The sequence below is a fragment of the Enhydra lutris genome, unplaced genomic scaffold (genome assembly GCF_002288905.1).
Source record: "Enhydra lutris kenyoni isolate GAN:26980312 unplaced genomic scaffold, ASM228890v2 scaffoldscaffold41, whole genome shotgun sequence".
Lineage (NCBI taxonomy): Eukaryota > Metazoa > Chordata > Mammalia > Carnivora > Mustelidae > Enhydra > Enhydra lutris.
Window position 1 is genome coordinate 13,283,130 of NW_019154125.1, and position 20,891 is coordinate 13,304,020.

Here is a 20,891-nt window from a genome sequence, read left to right on the forward strand (position 1 = left end):
AACTACAATATGGATGAAACTTGAGGACAAATAAGCTAAGTGAAATAAGCCAAATATAAAAGGACAGATATTGTGCAATCTCAATTATATAAGGTACCTACAAGAGTCAGATTCATAGAGACAGAAAATAGAAGAATAGTTACCCAAGGCTGAGGGGTGAGGGGAAGTTTGAGTTAATTATGTATTAGGTACAGTTTCACTTTGGGATGATGAAAAAGTTCTGAAGGTTAGTGGTAATGGTTGCCCGGCAATGTGAAAAACTTAATGCTTCTGAACCGTACACTTAAAATGGGTTAAAACAGTAAGTTTCATGCGTATTTATCATAATTTTAAAATGGGAGATTTTAAAAAATGGGAGGTTTTAATATGTCTCTTTCATAATCAGAAAGCTCTTATGGGCCAATGTTTAATATTTTGGATCCTGAAAATAGAGAATAACTCATTTTTTCTTACAGATAAAACCAAAATAAGAGTATCAAAAGAGTAATATACTAATAGCAAAAGATATATTAAGGGAATGCAAGGGTGCTTCAGTATTTGGAAATGTGTTAATAGTAATTAATTGCCTCAATCGGTAATACTATACTTTATAGGAGAAAACATGGAGTCATATTAATATTATCCAGAAGAGGCATATGTTAAAATTTAGCAGCTATTCTTAATAGTAAAATAGCTCTAGAAGGGAACAAAATAAATAAAATGTAGAATTGACCAAATATAAAAGCTAATCAGCTTTTAAATCAACAAAATATTAGAGCCATTTTTGCATAAATCAGAATCAGTCTATTCAGTATTCTTTTGGAACTTCTGAGAAATACACTAAAATAAGAAAATGAAAATGAAGTAAATGGCAAAATTAATGGAAAAGAAGTGAAAAACATCCATTTTAGGTGATATATGGTTGTATATTTGGAATATCAAGAGGATTTAATAAAAATCTATCAGAAAGACTTCTGGTAAGGTGGCTGGGTATGTGATAAATGCATAAACATTTGGGTTTGGCCCAGTACTGGGCCCTGCTTTGGAATGAAAATGGAAATGTATTACAATCTAAGTAGTAACAAAAATTATATAAAATTCTGTTAAAGAATATAAATTATAGGGGTGCCTAGGTGTCTCAGTCAGTTAAGCATCTGCCTTCGGTTCAGGTCACGATCCCAGGGTCCTGGGATCAAGCCACACACCAGGCTCTCTGCTAAGCTGCTTCCCCTTCTCCCTCTTCCACTCCCCTTGCTTGTGCTCTCTCGTTTTCTAGCAAATAGATAAATAAAATCTTGAAAAAAAGAAAAACATAAGTTATAGGCCAAGGGAAAGACATATTTTTAAACTCTGGAAAACAGTACAGAGGTTCCTCAAAAAGTTAAAAATAGAGCTACCTTACGACAGCAATTGCACTACTAGGTATTTTTCCAAAGGATATAAACATAGTGATTCAAAGGGGCACATGCACCGTGCTGTTTATAGCAACATTATCAGCAATAGTCACATTATGGAAAGAGCCCAAGTGTCCATCGACAGATGAATGGATAAAGATGTGGTGTGTATATACAATGGAATATTACCCGGCTATCAAGAAGAACGAAATCTTACCATTTGCAATGACGTGGATGGAACTAGAGGGTATTATGCTAAGTGAAATAAGTCAGTCAGAGAAAGACAGTTATTATATGATTTCACTCGAAAGTGGAATTTAAGAAACAAAACAGGAATGTAGAGGAAGGGAGGGAAAAATAAAGGTAATCAGAGGGGGAGACAAACCATAAGAAACTCTTAACTCTGGGAAACAAACTGAGAGTTACTTACTGGAGGGGAAGAGGATGGGGGGAAAGGATAATTGGATGATTGGCATTAAGGAGGGCATTTGAAGTAATGTGCACTGGATGTTATATGCAACTGATGGATCACTAAATTCTATCTCTGAAATAAAAGAAGACTCTTCTTTTAAAGATTTTATTTAAGAGAGAAAGAAAGAGGCAGAGGTAGAGGGAGAAGTAGGGTGCACCCTGACTAGGGATCCTGATGCAGGACTCATCCCAGGATCATGACCTGAGCTGAAGGCAGATGCTCAAACAACTGAGCCACCCAGGCACCCTAAAAAAAGACATTCTTAATAATCATTCTTAATATTCACAGTCATAATCTTAATATTATTCATTAGCCTAATGAATTGATTTAAAGTTACCATGGAAAGCACTGGTGTAGGGAGAAAAAAAAGCATTTTTTGCTTTGGGGAGTGAGGAGGAACTTTGATTTTTTGTTTGTTTGTTTGTTTTGTTTGTTTTAGATAAAATGTTTATGGGGAAGGATCAGTGTTCAGGAATAGTTAACAAAGTAAAGAGAAAGAAGAATGAAAAGTGGAGGGAACAATACATCTTCCTCAGATTTTAGAATGTACTCAAAAGCTATGGTAACCAAAACAGTGAATATGTCAGACAGTGCATATTATAAGGAATTAGAATTAGAGGCTCTATAATAGGAGTTAGAGGCTCTATAATAATGGCAGGAGTATGGTCTTCTAGAGTCAAATTGCCAGAGTTTAAATTTGAATCTGGTATCTGAATACCTTTATTAGTGAAATTAATAATAGATTTTTGTTTAGTGAGATATATACATATTAGAAAATGTGCAGATCATTGCACATTCATTTGTGCAAATTCATTCATTGTGCAAATTTCACAAAGTGAAATCTTAAAATATAATATCACCCCAGAAGCCCTACTTCATGCTTTCTCGCAGTCAGTACCCATCATTCCTCTTCTGTAAAATAAACCAATATCCTAAATTTAAAACCATAAATTACTTTGCCTCTTTTAGAACTTTAAATAGGTGGAATCATTGTTTTCTTTTGTGTCTCCCTCTTTTATTTAACATTATGTTCCTGAGATTCTTCATGTAATTGCATGAATTGATGGTTTGTATTCATTGCTACATAGTATTCCATTGTGTGAATATGCTACAGTTCGTTTAACTGTTGAAAATATTACCTTCTTTTGGTGTGTTTCTTTGTTTTCAGGAAATGTATGAAGTTGCCAAGAAACTTTGCTCTTTCTGTGAAGGTCTGGTCCATGATGAACATCTTCAGCACCAAGGCTGGGCTGCAATTATGGCCAATCTGGAGGACTGTTCAAATTCTTACCAAAAGCTACTTTTCAAGTTTGAAAGTATTTATTCAAATTATCTGCAATCCATAGAAGACATCAAGTTAAAACTTACTCAGTATGTTTGCCATTAAAATGGATAATAAGATGTTTGTTTGAAATACCTTTGCAGTTTATCAGTTGTTTCAGTAAATGTGATTTCATTTCTAATAACTGTTTATTATAATTGTTCATTTTTTGAGACATTTATGATGACTTTTATAGAGTCTAAAGTTTTAAAATTATGTTCAATTTTATTCACCTCCTATTTTATGGATCTCCCACGTTTCTTTTTCTTACCTTGTTTTCTTTATGTAAAGAGCTCAAAATACTTTTGAATGATTTACAAACCTGAGTGTGTTTGTCTCCTTGCCCTGCTACCAATTTTACATTAAAGTAAAGGCAAAATATAAACATAACACATCTAACAGAAATGGAAAAGTTTTCAAACATTCAGCAATCAAGGAAATTTTTATTTTCCTTTTTAAATATTGCCATGATGTAGGCTTGCTAAGATGGAAAGAAACCATTTAGATGGTTTTCTGGTTCTTTTCATATAAGCACATCTGATAGCCAGTGGTTGTTTTTGAAAAAGGCTATACTGAATGTAAAAATACAGCAATAATTCAGCACGAATATAGCCCTTTGTTGTCTGTGTGTATGCTTTCAATTTTTACATTCATTTTTTAGTTTGTTTCTACATTTTTTGTTACTTTGAATTGAATTGGAGGGAAGTAACATCTTTTTCAATTAAAATGAATCTCATTAATTGAAATTTTTCTATTTTGTGGTATGAATTAGAAGATTTTAGCCTTGCAAATGGGACTGATCTTGGGAAGGAAGGGAGTGATTACTTAAGACTAGAAAGAGTTTATACAACAGTCTTTTCAAGTAACTGTTGTTTGAGAAGTTCTTTTAGATATGTTAATTTCTCATAGAATCCTGAGTCATTTCACAAATGTTCTACAGAAATCAAATCATCGATAGTTCATCTTCTGCATGCCTTTTGACAATATAGATCTACCTGTCTGTAGGGTGAAATGAATATGAGAGTTATGTTAATCTTTATTGGGATTATTAATTTTATCCTGTGCTTTCAACTTGTTTGGCTTTAAGTTATACTTTAAGGAACTGCTGTGGGTAAATCTTTTTTTTTAATTTGAATTTTTTATATCTTAAGGTTTGATGAAAACCATGTGTCCACTTGTTTAGTGTAAGCTGGCTCCCTTTACTTGAGAGTGGTATTTTAATGTGTTAATGATACCCTTCTCTGTTGTTTTTTTTTTAAAGAACACAGACTATATATGCATAATGTAATAAAGAGGTTGTAGTTTTTGTGTGTATAGTAATTAAATGCTATTTCTCTAACTAAAGCAGTCTCATAATTTTACTGACAGCTCTTTTGTATTTTAAGTTTAGGAACTGCGGTTTCAGTAATGGCCAAGATTCCACTGTTGGAGTGCCTAACCAGACATAGTTACAGGGAATGTTTGGGAAGACTGGATTCTTTACCTGAACATGAAGGCTCAGAAAAGGCTGAAATGAAAACCTCCACTGAACTGGTGCTCTCTCCTGATATGCCTAGAACAACTAACCAATCCTTGTTAACCTCATTTCACAAGTCAGTGGAACATATAGCCCCAGATACCACAGATGCTGAAAATGAAAAAGAAATTAGGGAATCTTGTCAAAGTACTGTCCAGCAGGATGAAACTTCAGTAGATGCTAAAGACGGTGATCTGCCTTTTTTTAATGTTTCTTTGTTAGACTGGATAAATGTTCAAGATAGACCTAATGATGTGGAATCGTTGGTCAGGAAATGCTTTGATTCCATGAGCAGAGTAAGTCATGTTAATTTGATATTTCTTGGGTCATTTCAGCTACTCAAAATTATATTATTTGTACTGAATGTTTTATATAATGGGAGAATGGCAACACATTATTAACAGTAGAAATATTGAGCCTTGATGTGAGACTTTATAACCAAGGTTTCAACCTTGGACAAATCAAATCTTTTCACTTGTAACCTAATTTATGAATTGTTAGTAAATTTATGAAAACTCTTAGAGGTCATATACGTAAAATTTCTACTGCAATGCAGAACGTTGAAGTGTCCACTCAAATGGTATAGATTTTGGTGGTAGCACTTTGAAATATATTTCTCTCTGACCTTGTAATATTACTTAGATGTTTTACTATCTCCTATCCTTTAATTTGTTCCTACAGTTAGGCTCTTTTATCTTCTAGGTAAAGCTTGAGCAGTCTTAATGTTTTCATTCTTGTGCTATAAGCATGGAGCACTCACTGAATATAAGTAAATAGGTAAATGGTAATATTTGGCCACTTCTAGCCTGCCACATTTTTAAGTTAATAATGGATCAGATGCTCACATTTATAAATGCTATAGAACTTTCAAGGTCTTTTGGAAAATATTAAAGATAAAATTTTGTTTTTTACAGTTAAAAAATTTTTATTGGCGAGGAAGATTTATATTCAGTGAAATATGCAGGTTCTTTAGTGGTTAGGTCACAGAATAACCACCACCTGAAAGAGGATTCTGAACATTTTTGTCTCCCTGAAAATCCTGTGTGCATCTTTCTAATCTAATCAGTTTCTGACTTTTAAAAGAAGTTTTAAATACTGTATCTGCCTGAGATATTTTCAAATTCAAAATTTCAACATTGTATTCTTGGTTGTATTTTGTAATTACAGTGAGCTCATATTTTGGATTAAATTTTTCTCCAAATTTACTTCTAAAAACTTTTAGACCAGGGAAATAAATATCTCTTAAAATATGATCCATGGGTGTCTGGGTGGCTCAGTCAGTTATACAGAAATAACAAAATAGTATTTTGATTGTTGTCTAAAGATAATTGGCATGATAGTTAGCCTTTTTTAAAAGGGTACTCAATTAGAAAAAAAGACTTGTTCTTTGAATATTGAAAAAGGCAGTGCATTGTCTGGAATGCCTAGAAAATAGCATCTATCTTTTCAAATGGAAAACTTAAATAAATTCTACGTTTCTTCTTCTTTAAATTTCCACTTCCTTGATGACATCCTTTAAAGCAGGAATTTCTTTTTGGCCACTTATTGTCATCAAAGAAAGCTTCAATTAAGACATTTGCCAAGGCATGAAAGTATGTAATATATTATGCAAAGATTACTGCCTAAAAGGGATGAAAACTTGTGTTCCTGTTTAAAATGTTGACATTTTAGTAGCCTAAAAATTCTAATACATGATGGTAATTAGGGTGATTGAAGTGTATATATGTGTATTTAATATATATATTTAAAATTCTGCGTGAGTCAGAATAGGGTTATAGACTATGAGGAAAATCCCCTTTTAAAAGGACTTGAAATTGGCTTTGCATTTGCATGTTTGAATGAGTTCCAGCACAGCCATATAATTTTTATTCGCTTTACATGATAAGAGAAAAGAAATAGTGATCCTTTTCTGACCTAATGAAAATTTATAAGAATTTTTATTTACGGAAATAATCTATAGAAGTTAGCTATAGTATTATGCTAGGGTGTCACATTTTTGAGCTAAGTTAATATTTATTCTCATAGTACATACCAAGAGTATCTGAAGTCTTTGTGATAGATTACATGGCTATTATATTCTGAAGGCAAAATATAAATTTTTATTTGGTTATAGTTGTTATAAAATGAGTTTAGCATAATGTAAAATACTGTCTATAATACAGCATTCTTTTCAGTTGTGCATGCCCATTAGATTAAAAAATTTTGTTCAAAAGCAGTGAAAACACATTTTGAAGAACTTGTTTCAATATTTGTTTATATATTTCTGCCTGTATTTTACAGTGTGGAATGATCGATTAGTGGGATATACCGAATAATAAATATCACTTGTCAAATTTTTTTATTAGATTAATATTTTCCTCCTCTTGGTAGTTTTATTTATTATTCTTAATACCACTAATGGTATTTCTAAAGATAGATTAAAAGGAGTATGGGACTTCTCTCTCACCAGAGTTGCCTTCCTTTTTATCTCACATTTATTACATAGTTAACCCATAACAACTAACCTACTTGATTATCTGATAGTAGAAAGTGCTCTTTGCCAATGAATTTTAAAAGGTGCTAAGGTTTGATGTTCTTACAAAAGCAAATCCTGTTTAAAGCCATCATTTTCACATACTAATCCCAGTTTCGGTAGTATTTGTAACATGTATTTTCAACTGCCTAAACCAAATATCTTTTTCAAGAAACTAGTCAAAACATAGGCATTATGGAACTTGCCAAGGATTGGGCATCATAAGGGCTCAAATCCTGGCACTGCCGTCCATTTATTACTCATCTCATCCATACATCAGTTGAATCCTCTGTTTTATAATACTTGGATGGATTAATAGATGGCATTTTCATGACCTATTTAGTTTTCCCCCTCGTATACCAGGTAAAATTTATAATTATTGCTGGATTTTTGTGTACTCAAATATATTTTTAGGTTATGGTGTGTTTGTATTAGAATGAATCTTGGATATTTTAGTTTAGGTTATACTATAAAGGCAAACATTTGTATATCTGATGATATTAATAATTGGAAATAACGCATATTTAGCTCATTTCTAAGCTGTTCAGATTAGTACCAGCATAATGTATTGAATCTTGTAGTTATTTCATTCAGGATTTTTGTGTGTTACTGAAATAGTGTTTGGTCTGTGCAGTGGGCGTGGATTTAGAGGTGGGATGGGAAGAATGGAGAGGGTAAGAAAATTTCTAGTTTCGGTGGGATGGGAAGAATGTAGAGGGTAAAAAATTTCTAGTTTCTTATCTTTTAAGACAACAATAGTATTAATCTTTCTAGATATCAGTGGAAAAACGCCAAGAGTAAAATATTAATGTAGCACTGTGTTCAGTTACTGAAAATTTCCTAAATAATTATTAATAGAATTCTGTGGTTTAAAATACATGTTTTTAAAGATGTCTCCAGAGGCACACCTGAGTGACTCGGTAGGTTGAGCATCTACCTTCAGCTCAGGTCGTGATCCCAGGGTCATGGGATCAAGTCCCACATCAGGCTCCTTGCTCAGCAGGGAACTTGCTTTTCCCTCTGCCTGCCACTCCCCCTGCTTGTGCATGTGAGCTCTCTCTCTGACAAAGAAATAAAATCTTAAAAAAAAAAAAAAAATTTCTCCAGAGACTCTGTGGACAAATGAAATAAAAAAGTAGAATAAGATTTTAGGAATCAGGTTATGTACCTGCTACTCAAGTGATTTACAAAATACTCTTCCACATTGCCAGTATAGTTGTATTATACTTTCAATGAATTATGAAATACAGAACTATCATAATCAGGAGCCCTGGTCTGGGGTTTGTTTTTTCTTTAAATTACTGCTGTGTAAAGTCCATGTGTAGTTGTAATTTTGCACAAGCTAAAAATTCAAATCTATTTTAATCCTCTTTTTTAGCCCTTTATCACCTTAATGATTTATAGCTGAACTTTGGTTTGTATAATACTTTGGATCAGAAATGTGTGCAGATTGGACTTAGTTACAGTGAAATTAAGAAAAGTGAGAAAATGTTAACGTATGTAAGGTTTTCATTTATATTGGGCAAATGCTGCCTATATATAAGCAGTGGCTTTGTTAACTTTTTTGTAGCATTGCAAATGCAGCCTCTTATTAATTACACTGGATTATTGATAGTAACAATAAAATAGTTTGGTTTTAACTGCCTTTGTATGTTCTCTCTGTGCCAAACACTACATTGACTATTTTATGGTCTTTCAATTGCAGTGATTAGAGAAAGCATGAAGGAGGCAGTGTTTGACTAGGACCCTTATGTAGAAGCAAAGATGGGCTTGCAAACAGCTAGGCAGGATCATCAGTATGAAGAAAGATCAGAGCTAGAGAAACATAGAGCTTTTCTGGATGTAATGGGTAATTCAGTTTGAAAAGAGGATAGGCCTTAGAAAGATTTAGTGGTATCCAATTACTGAAGCCTTTACTATATGCTGTGTTTTTTGGATGTTATTGTGGGCAGAAGGAAGCCATTTAGGGATTTCAACAGAAGACAACTATAATGAGATAATAAATAAAAGATTGATATTCACATAGAGTTATAAGTAGGTGGTCAGAAACACAAGCTGAAAATCTGTGAGAAAGATTAGTGATTACAGAAGGGTTGGGAGCTCCATAGAAATTATGCTTAATGCTGAAATCATATAAAATAGTAAAGATGGGCTAATAAGCACAGAGTCCTTCTGGCTTATCTGTATTTATGGATTAGATAGGAAAAGGAGCCAGAGAATGGTACTGTAGAGAAACCAGTGAAGTAATGCCCCAGACTTCAGAGTTTGTGAAAGATTGTCTTCAGTGTTTAAGAGCCTCAAGTGAAAGGAGGTCATTGGTCATCTTTGACAGAATGTTTTTTATGGAGACTATCTGTAAAAATACTACCAGTGTATTCTTTCAAGGGAAGGGGAACAGTGTTGAGAGAAATTTGTTAGGTTCCATGAATTCCAGAAAATTCATAGAAATAAAGCCAGGGAACAGGAGAGATTGAAGAGTAAAAAAGTTGGGTTGATCAAGCAAATTCCTTTAGAAGATAGAGACTGGTGCAAAAACAATGAATACTGTTAGGTTAAAAAAAATTAAAAAAAAAAAAAAAAGAAGATAGAGACTGATAATAATGATACCTCCAGGTACCTCCTGGCACTATATCCCTAATTATGTATTCTAATATCAGTAATTTTTTGTTGACATAATTATCCTGCTCTCAATTATATGAAAGTATAAGTAGGATTCCCCATGCTTTTACTTTTCTGTATTTTTAAATTTTTTTCCTCTGGAACTGTGTATCAAAATGGTGAGAAATATATTTTAAATTGTTTGCTGAAAACTTCATTCATATGTTCTGTTGTCATTTAGCTTGATCCAAGGATTATTCGACCATTTATAGCAGAGTGCCGTCAAACTATTGCCAAACTTGATAATCAGAATATGAAAGCCATTAAAGGACTTGAAGACCGGCTCTATGCCCTGGACCAGATGATCGCTAGTTGTAGCCGATTGGTGAATGAACAGAAGGAACTCGCTCAGGTACTCATATCAGTCTTCTCTCAGGAAAACCAGTTCATAGTTTCTCTATACCAGTAGTTTATGTGTAGTATCAGTTTGTTATACACCATTATTTTTACCACATCCTTGATTATTGTTAATGAATAGTATTGTTTGCATGTAATAAGGAAGAAGATACATTCTAAATGTTCAGGTTTGATAACATGAGCTGAGGCCGCTTTAAGTAGTAACTGAAAGATAAACCATGAAAATGCTGTCAGCAGCTGGGGAAAAAACATGTGGAAAGAGCATGATAAAGCAGTCATTGTACTAAACATTTGAGTACTTCCTGCTCTCCCCTCAGAGAACTAAAAAAGAATACATGAGATTTGTAAAAGATAGGAGGAAAATGTGAAATCTTACAGATTACTAATACTTAGGTTTTTAGGTCTAATTTAATGCAGTGTTCTAAGAACTCTGTCAGATATTTTATAACCAAAACAAAGTGATGGAATTGCAAAGAGTGGTTACTGTAGGCATTTTCTGCCACGCTAATGATTTTGCCCTCCATCCACTCTGGCAAAACACCAAAAGGGTTGACTTGCATAAGCTTGATTCTAATATACATTTTTCTAGTTTAATGTTCTTCTGCCAGTATTTTTCCTCCAATTGTGTTCTTAACATTAAAACGTACAAATGGGTATAAATGTTTTATTTTACCTGCATGGCATTATACAGTGTGCAGTAGGTAGATAAAACATGTATATCCTTGCTTTAATTCTTCTAAAATAAGTTTTAAAATATTTATTGTATTTTTATGGTTTCCTAAGTGAATTCATCTGTCATTCCAACTCTTTTTTTCCTCCTGATTTTGGATCCGGCCACCTTATTGTGAACTGAACCCCTTTATCTTGTGCTTTTGCACTGACTTGGAATCCCCTAGTACCAATGCTGAATAGAAGGTGATAGCAGGTGTCATTGTTTAATTCTTGATCCATAGAAAGTGGTATTTCACGACTAGAATGTTTCTAATAGTTTTTTCTCTTTGTGTTAATAGAAACCCTTTATCAGATTAAGAAAGTTATAGTCTGCTTCTAATCTTGAACCATTCTTGGATTCTTGAAATAAACTCAACATGGTCATAATATATTGTCTTTTTCATGTATTTCTGAATTAAGTGTAACATTTTGGCAAACTGAATTATATTGTGTGTATGTGTTATTCATTCGGTATGTATTTGTCAAGTTGGGCATTGACATTATGATGGCCTCAAAGTAAGTTGAGAAATTTTTTGATTAGAATATTCAGTCCAGGGGTACCTGGATGGCTTAATGGGTTAAGCCTCTGCCTTCACCTCAGGTCATGATCTCAGGGTCCTGGGATTGAGCTCTGCATTGGGCTGTCTGCTTGGCAGGGAGCCTGCTCCCCGCCCCCCCCGCCGCCCCCACCTGCATCTCTGCCGACTTGTGATCTCTCTCTGTCAAATAAATAAAATCTTAGAGAAAATATTCAGTCCATTTATTTAATATAATTACTATTTGTTTTTAAGTCTATTATTTCTAATTTTTCTTCCAATTGTATCTCTTTCTGCTTTTGCCCTTTGGATTATTTTTATCATTTAAAAATAAAATTTAAAAAATTTGGGAGATGCTTGGGTGGCTCAGTCAGTTAAGCATCTGACTCTTGAATTCATCTCAGGTCATGATCTCAGGGATATGAGATTGAGCCCCGTGTCGGGCTCCATGCTGGACATGGAGCCTGATTAAAATCTCTCCTACTTTGCCCTGTCACCTCTGGTCATTTGCTCTCTCTTAAAATGATACATATATACATATATATATCATTTAAAAACTTACCATTAATAATTATTTTATCTTTCATATTAGCTTTTTTTCTTTTAAGTAATACATGCATCCTTGTAAGTTCGATAGGCATTAGAATATCTTAAAGTATCCTTTAATGGAAAATTCAGTCTTTGTCATTTGAAAATTTCTTTAAATCACCTTTATTTCTGAAGGATGTTTTCTCTGGATGTAGAATCTAGGCTTTCCATGATTTTAGGTTTTTAACAGTTTTATTATAATATGACAAAATGTGGTTTTCTTTGTATTTCTCCTTGCGTTGCGCTTGTAGTACTACTGGAAGCTGTGGTATAATGGCATATGTTTTGGGAAAATTGCCAGTTTCTCTTCAAATTTTGCCTTTGCCTTGCTCTTTCCCTTCTCATTCATTGATTCCATTTACACATGTATTAGACCTTTCATCTCATTCTCTTCATTTACCCTTATAGCCTGCATTTCCCATCATCCTATCCATCTGTGCTTTATTCCAGGTATTTCTTTTGACCCAGATTAATTTTTTCTAGCTGTGAATAGCTGTTATTAAACCTATTTATTGATACGTAATTTTTGGTTTTTTTTTTAGCCCTACAATTTCAGTTTGGTTCTTTTGTTTATATAGTTTCAAATTATCTACCAAAATACTCAGACTCATCCATCATCCCTTTGATTACATTAACCATATAGTAATTTAAAAGTCTCTTTATCTGTTAACTCCATTACTTGTGCCTGTGTGTCTGTGGATATTTTCTGTTGTTTCCTATAGTTTAAATTCATGTGGTTTTGCCTTTTCATGTGCCTAATTATTTTTGATAAGAAAAACGCAGAGGATGCCTGGATGGTTCAGTTGGTTAAGCATCTGCCTTCAGCTCAGGTGGGGATCTGGATCCTTGCTCAGCAGGGAACCCACTTCTCCCGTTTATGCTCTCTCCCTCTCTATCTCTGACAAATCTTAAAAAAAAATAAATAAATAAAAACAGGAAATATGAAGCTTAAGGTAACACTTCTGGAGAGAATTTGTTTGCATGTGGTAGGGGCTATCACAGTCTTACATTATCTTAATCCAACATCAGGGATTTAGGTGATGGGAAGTTGATCTTACAGTCCTTGTGATGGCCAGTCTACTTTTGTAGACTCTTACTCCATAGGATATAGCTTTTTGGGGTACTAATACAAAGTGTTTTCCATCTTCACTTCCTTTGGCTGGCCCTGATCTCCAGTTTTTTATTTCATAGCTCCTTGAGAATGTCAGAAAGATTGCTTTTTTTAATTCTTAGCTTTGGGCTCCTCTTTAGGAATCAGCACTTGTCTCTAGGGCAAAGAATTCCTAGTTGCTTAACTGGCCTCCCTAGGTTTCCTCCTTCTAGATCCTGGTTCTTCTCCTTCACTGCTTTCTTAGGTCTTTAGTAACTAATGCCATAGGAAGCTTGGTCTACATTATCATTAAATTATAGTTTACCATCACTTGAGACAGCTTTGAATTTCTGATTTTTTTGTTGTTTCTCCAAGGTCATTCTTTTTTAGCCCTCAATAGAATGAATCAAACATAAGTTATTTAACCAGACTTCTTTGATAGTCATTTAGGTTGCTTCTAGTTTTTCTTGTTAAAACATTGTTTTAATATCCCAGTACATCTCTATCATTATGTGCATGTTGGGACAATCTTCAGTAATTGAATTGCTAGATTCTGGTGTGTTTGTGCAGTTTAAATATTAATTAGTAATGTTATACCCTCCATAAAGGAAAAATCAGTCAACACTCCCAGTAATTAATGAGAAGAGCAGTTTCCCTTATATCAGTATTTGCCATCTATTTCCTCTAAATTTTCATTTGCCAATTTTTTTATCCTAATGTTTCTGTAAGAATTTATTTTATATGTAATCTGGATAATCCTTTGTCTATTGTAAATAATACAGATACCGTCTCTTTGTTGATAGTGTTGTGAAGATTGTTAAACAGAAATTTTAAATTTTTTTTAAGGTTTTATTTATTTATTTGACAGATAGAGATCACAGGTAGGCAGCGAGACAGGCAGAGAGAGAGGAGGAAGCAGGCTCCCTGCTGAGCAGAGAGCCCGATGTGGGGCTCGATCCCAGGACCCTGGGATCATGACCTGAGCCGAAGGCAGAGGCTTTAACCCACTGAACCACCCAGGCGCTCCCAGAAATTTTAAATTTTGATGGAGTCAGATGTATTAGTCATTTTTTCGTCTTTAATTTAATGAACTCATCATTCCTTTAAAATCTCCAGATTTCTTTATACCTCTTTCTCTGATTGAATAAACCAGGACTTCCTGTTTTTTTTATCTAGATAATCTGTTTTCTCCTTTCTTTACTCTCAAATCTCTGGAGGGTTGTTGTGAGGGTGTGGGGGGAATATGTGTATAGTAGCTCTACCACAGTCCAGCAGCTAAAAGGAAGGGTTTTGCATTTGGTTATATTTAAAAAAAAAAATCTAATGCTGATGTTATCCTCATCTGCACTGGATTCAGCAAATGGAGTTGTGTAATACAAGAATAGGTCATTTTCCTGGAAGTGTATTTGCTTAATAAAGGACCTAATAGTACTTCTTTATTTTCTTTAAAAAATAGAGAAAGCATTTCTTGATCCTTTTTTGTTTGCTCCTATATTTTTGTTTTTCAGGGCTGAACCCTTCCAGGGTTTCTTGAACCCAAACTGTAAAAAATACAGTAGATATGTCCTATACTGTTCCTGGGAAAATTTGAAAACTACTTTTTGGCATCCGGTGATCCTAGAAGTACCTTGTCTAACCATCTTCTTTCCCCCTAATTTGTTCCCAGCTTTTGCTAATGTTTTAAGTTACAGTAGCTCATAGAATTTAACTTTTAGAACATAATACTCTTATTTTAAAAAAAAAACAAAACAGATTTTTCCGGGGTTTAGGCCTAGGTGTTTCAGTCGGTTAAGCTTCTGCCTTTGGCTGAGGTTATGGTCTCAGGGTCCTGGGATTGAGCCCCACATCAGGTTTCCCATTCAGGAGGTAGTCTGCTTCTCCCTCTTCCTCTGCCCCTCCCCCAGCTCCTCCTCTCTAGCTCTCTTTCTCTCAAATAAAAATGTTTATGTTTTTCTTGGATATTGATACCTCAAGTAGTATAGTGTATAATCCCTTTTGACATTGAGAGGCAATTAAATTTCATTTAATTATTCCTCAGTGAATATTTTTAGTGTTCCTACATATGCTTCAATATAAGTGCATTATATATTCAGAATAAAACTGAATATGTAAAATATTAATATGTAAAATAGATGGAAATCAAGGCCTAGCGATCCATAGATGTCTGCTGGGCTTGCCTGAGTGAATAGCTTTGAGAGAAATTGGCTATAATAAGATAATTCTAAATGTGCTTATGAGAGATGAGGGATAACTTGTTGAAGTTAGGTATACATGGCTGTTGGAGCAACTTTTCACTCCTATATTTTTATGTGTTTGACTGCCAAGGGATGTATAAAGGCAAGGGTTTTAACCGAGACATCACTTTCACAGACAAGTTTTCTCTGATTTTGCAGTCTTGATCAGATCAGATATATTTTTTCTTAGCAGGTTGTACATGGGCTATGTCATAATTACATTTAAGTGATTATGTGGGTTTTTTTTTTTTTAATGAAATTTCTTCTTTAAGAATACAAGCTCCAGTGCACCTGTCTGGCTCAGTTGGAAGAGCCCATGACTCTTGATCTTGTGGTCATGAGTTTGAGTCCCACACTGGGTGTAGAAATTAAGAAAAACAAAGAAAAAAATAATAAGCTCTAAGAAACCAGGTTTCTGATCTCTCTTCCTCGCTGCCCTAATCACAGTGCCTTACAGGTTCTTTACCTGTAGTAAGTGCACAGTCAGAATTTACAGAATGAGGGGTGCCTGGTTGGCTCAGTCGGTTATGATCTGACTCGATTTTGGCTAAGGTCATGATCTCAGGGTCATGTGATTGAGTCCCAAGTTGGGTTTTGAGCTGGGCGTGGAGCCTGCGTAAGATTCTCTCTCCTCCCCACTAAAAAAATAGAGACACAGAGAGAGAGAGAGAGAGAGAGAGAGCAAGAATTTGGGGTAGGGTGGCCTTGAGTTTATGGAATGTTAGACTTCTCTATAAAAATCTGGTCTGGGACCTTTTTATTATTTGCAGATGTCTCATCTGTTAGTTTTATTATAGCTAATGTGTTTTTTTTCCATTGCAGATATTTTCTTTTTTTTTTTTTTAAATCAATATTTCCTTCAGCATGTGGTCAGTAAAAGTAGATAAATTCAGATTAATCAATTTGAGGAGTTGATTTTAGATTTTGTATAAACACAATTTTGTGTAATTCATTCTAGCAACATAGCAGTTAAATCTTCTAACCACTCTTAAAGGAAAGGGAAAAGGGGGCACTTGGGTACCTCAGTTGAGTGTACAACTCTTGATTTCAGCTCAAGCGATGATCTCAAAGTTGTGAGATCAAGCCCCTACATCAGGCTCTATACTGAGCATGGACCCTACTGAAGATTTTCTCTCTTCTGTCCCTCTGCCCCCCCACCCCACTTGCTCTCTTGCACTCTCTTTCTCAAAAAAAAAGGAGAAAGAGAAAGAAGGGATGAGACAGTGGGAGGAGATTTATCGTCTAAATATCTTATATGATAAAGATCAGTTCAGGCAGCTTTAAGAGAGTAGTTTTTTTAAGACCACAACACTTTTGAGGTTTATAGACACTTCTACCTTAACTGACAGAGAAACTTAACCGGATCTGTGAAGCTATGTTAACACTGGAGCCCTGAAAATTTATTCAGTATGTATTATTTCTCTAGTAATATATTTTTTTAAGATTTTATTTATTTATTTGACAGAGATCTCAGGTTCGCAGAGAGAGAGAGAGGAGGAAGCAGGCTCCCTGCCGAGCAGAGAGCCCGAAGTGGGGCTCGATCCCAGGACCCTGAGATCATGACCTGAGCCGAAGGCAGAGGCCTTAACCCACTGAGCCACCCAGGCACCCCTAGTAATATTTTTATCTTTAAAGATTATCAACAAAATAAGAAAATAATAGGAAATTTGCTCCCTAAACCAAAAGTTCTCAGAATACATCTTGAGGGGAGTTGTAAGTACTGTAGTAACTAAGAGCTAGTTAGATTTCTTTTGAATGTTGTCATGATTATTTAATTCTTATTAGATAACCTACTAAAAATTCAGAATTAGGATGTGGTATAGTTTAAGTTCTGCCTTCCATCATCACTCAGCTATGTAATTTTCTCTTAAACTTATATATCATGTATATATCTATCCTTACTTACACATAAAAAATACTAATACAAAATGACATCGGGATTTTTATACTTTTTTAAACTTTTTTTATTGAAGTATAGTTGACATACAGTGTTAAATTAGTTTTTAGGTCTACAAGAAAGTGACTGGACAATTCTTTACATTACTCATTGCTTAACATGATAAGGGTAATTATCATCTGTCACCATTAAACATTATTACAGTATTGTTGATTATGTTCCCTATGCTGTACTTTTCATTCTGATGACTTATTTTTAGAAGCTTGTACTTCTTAGGTATTTTACTACTTAGTCTAAATATTACACTAAGGATGGTTTGACAAATACAGAAATTATTTTTTTTTCAAATACAGAAATTATTTTATTGAAAGCAGATTTAAATGTTTTTTCTTATTTTTTTTTTAGATTTTATTTTATTTTTTTGACAGACAGAGATCACAAGTAGTGAGAGAGCAGGCAGAGAGAGAGAGAGGAAGGAAGCAGCCTCCCCACTGAACAGAGAGCCTGATGCAGGGCTAGATCCCAGGACCTTGGGATCATGACCTGAGTCAAAGGCAGAGACTTTAAACCACTGAGCTACCCAGGTGCCCCTAAACATTTTTTCTTTTGGCAACTTTGGCATGTATGTGCTTTTGGTGTCAAGAAATTCCTCATTATTGCTTTAGAATTTAATTTGGGGGATTATATGTTTTTCTTGGATCAGTAAAAAGTAGTGGAAACCTATTAAGATTTTAATGCAATTGATAAAAGCAGTAAGTTATTTTTAAGTTCAGAAAAAAATATAGCCACAGTGGAGCATATAGCATATTGAAAAGGAAATAAGATATAAAATTCCTATTGAAATTGTTTTATTTTCAGATATTAAATGGTTTTGAGTTTAGTACATGTCATTTAAATTTAAATTTTTTTTGAAATTTAGGAAGACATGAAACAGAGAGAACTACCAAAAAGTTAGAAGACATGCTATTGTCAGCCATATTGTTAAGTTCCTAGACAGATAATTATTTACAGTAGCAAGTATGGCTGTCAGATGGACATGCAAATTATAAAACTCCTGTAATACAAAAACTGTTCAGTAAGCAGTAGGAAAAAGAACCTATAAGTACAATAAAAACACTTAGTAATAACCTTAACAAGATGTCTTGGACCTTTTTTAAGTTTTTGCTGTTGGGTTTTTTTTTTTTTTTTATGTTTTATACACACAACTATCTTATTTTAAATTAATTTAGAGCCTAAACACAATCCCTGCTTAGCAGAATGATGCAAAGTTCACCTATGAAAATAAATGAGTAAGGATAGCCAAGAAAAAATATAATAGTTATTTTTCTTATCAAATAATAAAATGTATTATAAAATTACACATTTAAGTCATTCTAATATGAGTAATGATATATATATATAGTGGAACAAAATATAGTCCAGAAATACTGGAGAGAGGAATGACTTCTTAATAAAAAGTACAGTAAATTGATTGTTATTCATTTGGGGAAGGGTACAAAGTGCTATTGAATATCATTGGTTAGATTAGGTCAGTTATTTCATGGCTAAAATCAGTGACCATATTTTATTTAATACATGATCTGACTGACCCATGGTATAGTAGGAGTCTAGATGCATAAATTCTAGTTCTAATTTAACTATTAAGAGTGTCTGTCCTTGGATAAATTATGTATCTATCTTCCCAGTGGGTTTTTTTTTTTTCCTAGCTAGAAAATGAAACAACTAGATGAGCAGAGTTCTTAAAAATAATCTTTTTTTATGAATATGTCTACATTCAGGATGGTAGATAATAAAATCTTTAAAAGTAGAACAGTTCATATTTAACAAAGATTTTCCTCTTAAATGAATGTTGATATCTTTCATGAAACCAGGTTAATGTCCTTTAAAATATTTTCTTTCAAAGGGATTTTTAGCTAATCAGATGAGAGCTGAAAACTTGAAGGATGCATCTGTTTTACCTGATTTGTGCCTGAGTCACGCAAATCAGTTGATGATTATGTTGCAAAATCATAGAAAACTGTTGGATATTAAACAGAAGTGTACCACTGCCAAACAGGAACTAGCAAATAACCTACATGTCAGACTGAAGTAAGTGATTCTCTTACATCTAATTTTGGATGTTTCAAAGGGATTTTTTAAAATTTCTGCCAAGTAATGGAGTACTTTTATTGTTATATTGAAATACTTGATTGGTTGATTAACTTGGGATTAGATTATTTTTATAGAGTTTTGTGTCTCAATTTCATTCTGTAGGTGGTGTTGCTTTGTAATGCTTCATGCTGATCAAGATGGAGAGAAATTGCAAGCTTTGCTCCGCCTTGTAATAGAACTGTTAGAAAGAGTCAAAATTGTTGAAGCTCTTAGTACAGTTCCTCAGATGTACTGCATAGCTGTTGTTGAGGTTGTAAGGAGAAAAATGTTCATAAAACACTACAGGGAGGTATGCAAGTTGAATTCTCTTTTCATTGTGTAAGAGCCTTAATGAGTTGGTGTATGATTATTAACATAAGCTTTCCTTCTCTTAGTGGGCTGGTGCTTTAGTCAAAGATGGAAAGCGATTATATGAAGCTGAAAAGTCAAAAAGGGAATCCTTTGGGAAATTATTTAGTAAGTGTTCTTTACTAATTTATTTTTAATGAAAAATGCTGTTTTTATTTGTCAATATGAATCTGTTATTATATAGCCTCTATGTGATTTAAGTTACCATTGAAATTTGGAGAAATATTCTTTTTAAGGTCTGTAAAGTTGAATCCATTCTTAAAACTTAAATATGAAGAATTGTTAATTTGTTTTTCAAAAACCAGAAATTTTTTTTCCTCTGAAATACAAAGTTATAAAATTATCATGTTGTTAATTTCTTTACACAGGGAAGTCCTTTTTAAGAAATCGTCTGTTTAGGGGATTGGACTCCTGGCCCCCGTCCTTTTGTGTATGTATTAATTTTCTAACTATGACTAAATTTTGTACGTATTCAAACCTTATTTCAGAAGTAGAGATATTTTCAGAAACATAGAATCTTTTTTTATCAACCTAAAAATGTTTTTGGTTTTAAAAGCCATTTGTCATGAAACTTTATTAAAGTATATTCATAGGTTTTGATGAAGAGTTTTCATAACACAGAAGGATAAGCCATATTACACTGTTAAGATATTGTTTGGGAGGAGTAGATTGTCTTATTATTTTGTCTTTGTCTTTTGCCCTCCTCTCATTCTCTTTATCTTTCCCTTCCCTCATTCTCTCCCCATCCCTGTCCTTTCTTTTCCTTTTGTCCTCTCCTCTTTTCATTCTCTTCACCACCACCACCACCCTCATTTTATTCTTGTGTTTACTAATCAGAATAGGGTGACTCTTCAGGTGGCCTTCACTGAAATCTTGAAAAATAAATGTGTTTTTAAACCAGGATTACTGGGGACCATTCGTTTTATTTCATGAGAAAAAATGATTCCACGGGTCAGAGAAGTTTGGGAAATGCTGTAGGCTTTTTGTTTGTTTTCTCTTCAGATGCACTGCTTAGCTATTAAACATGTTTCTGTACTGCAGGATTTTTAGGCCTTAAATGTATGAATCTTTTAATGTCTAAAAATGAGTGATATAATAGGGTGTCCCACACTCCTATATCTAGGACC

General features: G+C 33.8%; 1 protein-coding gene across 4 annotated transcripts in view; it reads left to right on the top strand.

Moving 5' to 3' along the window:
• The window catches only part of LOC111155388 (RB1 inducible coiled-coil 1), a 92,897-nt gene that overhangs the window by 26,725 nt on the left and 45,281 nt on the right, over window positions 1-20,891 (top strand). For all 4 annotated transcript variants that reach the window (XM_022515537.1, XM_022515539.1, XM_022515538.1 and 1 more), the window contains exons 6-12: window positions 3,014-3,216; window positions 4,552-4,978; window positions 10,034-10,204; window positions 19,169-19,353; window positions 19,519-19,705; window positions 19,791-19,872; window positions 20,133-20,194. In XM_022515537.1, coding sequence (XP_022371245.1) covers window positions 3,014-3,216; window positions 4,552-4,978; window positions 10,034-10,204; window positions 19,169-19,353; window positions 19,519-19,705; window positions 19,791-19,872; window positions 20,133-20,194 — 1,317 coding nt within the window. The remainder of the gene's footprint in view (window positions 1-3,013; window positions 3,217-4,551; window positions 4,979-10,033; window positions 10,205-19,168; window positions 19,354-19,518; window positions 19,706-19,790; window positions 19,873-20,132; window positions 20,195-20,891) is intronic.